At 63.6% G+C, this 1,839-nt stretch overlaps 2 protein-coding genes across 2 annotated transcripts in view; both read right to left on the reverse strand.

Annotated features, from left to right (window-relative positions):
* Positions 1–512: 512 nt before the first annotated feature.
* TraAM80_09168 (receptor-type adenylate cyclase) lies at positions 513–1,622 on the reverse strand (the record flags this gene model as incomplete). The annotated part of the gene is made up of 1 exon (XM_029385868.1): positions 513–1,622. One exon carries the CDS (start codon positions 1,620–1,622, stop codon positions 513–515), a length of 1,110 nt encoding a protein of 369 aa, XP_029234292.1.
* Positions 1,623–1,719: 97 nt separating this feature from the next.
* The window catches only part of TraAM80_09169 (esag4), a gene marked incomplete at both ends in the record, with an annotated part of 3,084 nt that continues 2,964 nt past the window's right edge, over positions 1,720–1,839 (reverse strand). The window contains one exon of the mRNA XM_029385869.1: positions 1,720–1,839. This exon is cut by the window's right edge and continues 2,964 nt beyond it. Coding sequence (XP_029234293.1) covers positions 1,720–1,839 — 120 coding nt within the window.

The raw sequence follows: 1,839 nt of genomic DNA on the forward strand, positions 1-1,839 counted from the left end.
GCCCTCGGGCCGGGGCATCGGGCCCGCACCGCACACCGAAAAAAAACAAAAAAAATATACGACGCCGCCCGCCGTCACTGCCATTCCAATCGGAACACAATTTACTCAAAACACGCATAATTTAAAAAACAATTAATACATCATGTCGTTTTACGAGGGCCGGGACCGTTGGGACCTCGCGAAGCGGCAGCCCGCAGGACCCGCTACCGCCGCACACCTCCGCGTGCGGGGCGGCGAAGCTGCACTCGCCACCGCCCAACGCGGCCTCGCAGGAAACGCATCAGTTAATGCGCGCAGGAAACAGCATATACAAACAAATCGTCCACTCATCTCTTTAGCCTCCTCTGGGAGCATCCCCCCCACCCCCCAACGGGCATCCCAACAGACAAACAAATATATCGCGACGGAGCAGCGCAAAATGGGTCCGCCCTCAAATTAATTTATTTAAAAGGCGGGAGGCACGAGGGCCGGCCCACACACGCAGCAGCAGCACGCCGCACCGCTGTCCGCAGCTACACGTGCCTAGAAACGTGGATGGTGGCATCCGAGTCCTCCACACCAGAGCACTCCTCCTTCAGCGAAAAAGACGTTTGCCACAAACTGCTGTGTGACGGACGTCCCACGAGACGGCCCCCCCTCTCAACGGCGGCGTTGAATAAGTGCGGCACATCGCTACTCTGAAAGACAGACATAAGCTGCTGGCTTTCTTTACGCGGCTCGCCCCCAGATGAAAGTTTGCATGCACTTTTCTCCATCACGCGACCCATCTTGGACGCCAGCCGCCCCATCGCCACGCGGCACGCCTCCTCCTCACGCGCCGCCCCGACGCCGCGCGGCACGCTGACCCTCCAACGCTCGCACAGAGGACGCAGCACCTTCAGCCGCAGCGGGGCCGCAAAAGTGCCAAACAGAACAGCCAACACGGACACTATCGTGTGCGAGACGCCGCTCATTGCGGTGGACGCAGAGGCCTCGTCACTGCTTCCCCATTCCTCGCCACCGTCGTCAAGCTCCGCCGCCTCTCGGTCCAGCCGCAGCGCCGCAAAGGTGCGCCCGGGCACGGCGTCCACCTGGTACATCTCCACGGGCCGCGGCACCCCGCGCAGCGCCACCGCGCCCAGCGCCGTCACCTCAACCTCCTCCCGCTCTGCCGTGCTCAGCGCCATGTACGCCGCACGCGTCAGCAGCACCTGCCCGCCGTTCCCCACGCTCTCCGTGCGCGCCGCCATGTTCGCCGTGTCGCCGTAGTAGTCGTACCCCTTCGTCACCTCGTCGCGCCGGATGTCGCACAGCCCGGTGTGCACCCCCGCACGCACCCGCAGACCGCCCCAGTACTGCCGGTACACAGCGGCGTCCAGGCGCGCTGTCGGCGGCACGTACCCCTTCGTGTCCTCCTCCTCCGCCCGGCCCTCCTCGAACTTTCGGTACGCGGCGTCGAGCGCACTCGTCCCCCACTCGTGCCGAAGGAACACCTGCTGCAGCTCACGCACAAGCTGCACGGCGGCGAACACACTCTTGCACGCTATCATGAACGAGTCACCAACCGTCTTCACCTCGTAGCTGCTGTACTTCGCGATCAGCGCGCGGATCAGCCGGTGGTGTGTCGCCACGGCGTCGGGCATCACCTCGGAACACGCGGACCACAGCGCCGTGCTGCTCTCGATGTCGGTGAACACGAGCGTCACGGGGTCCGTCGGCTCCTTCGGCGCATTCGCGTTGTCACGCGAGTCGCGGCAGAAGTGCACCACCACAGCCACCACAGCCACCACAGCCACAAGCAGCACAACAGCAGCAGCGATGACGATGCCAATCAGCTCCTGTAATTTCAGCCCATGCGCA

Source organism: Trypanosoma rangeli (assembly GCF_003719475.1).
Source record: "Trypanosoma rangeli strain AM80 chromosome Unknown Tra_15.4_contig_00527, whole genome shotgun sequence".
NCBI lineage: Eukaryota > Euglenozoa > Kinetoplastea > Trypanosomatida > Trypanosomatidae > Trypanosoma > Trypanosoma rangeli.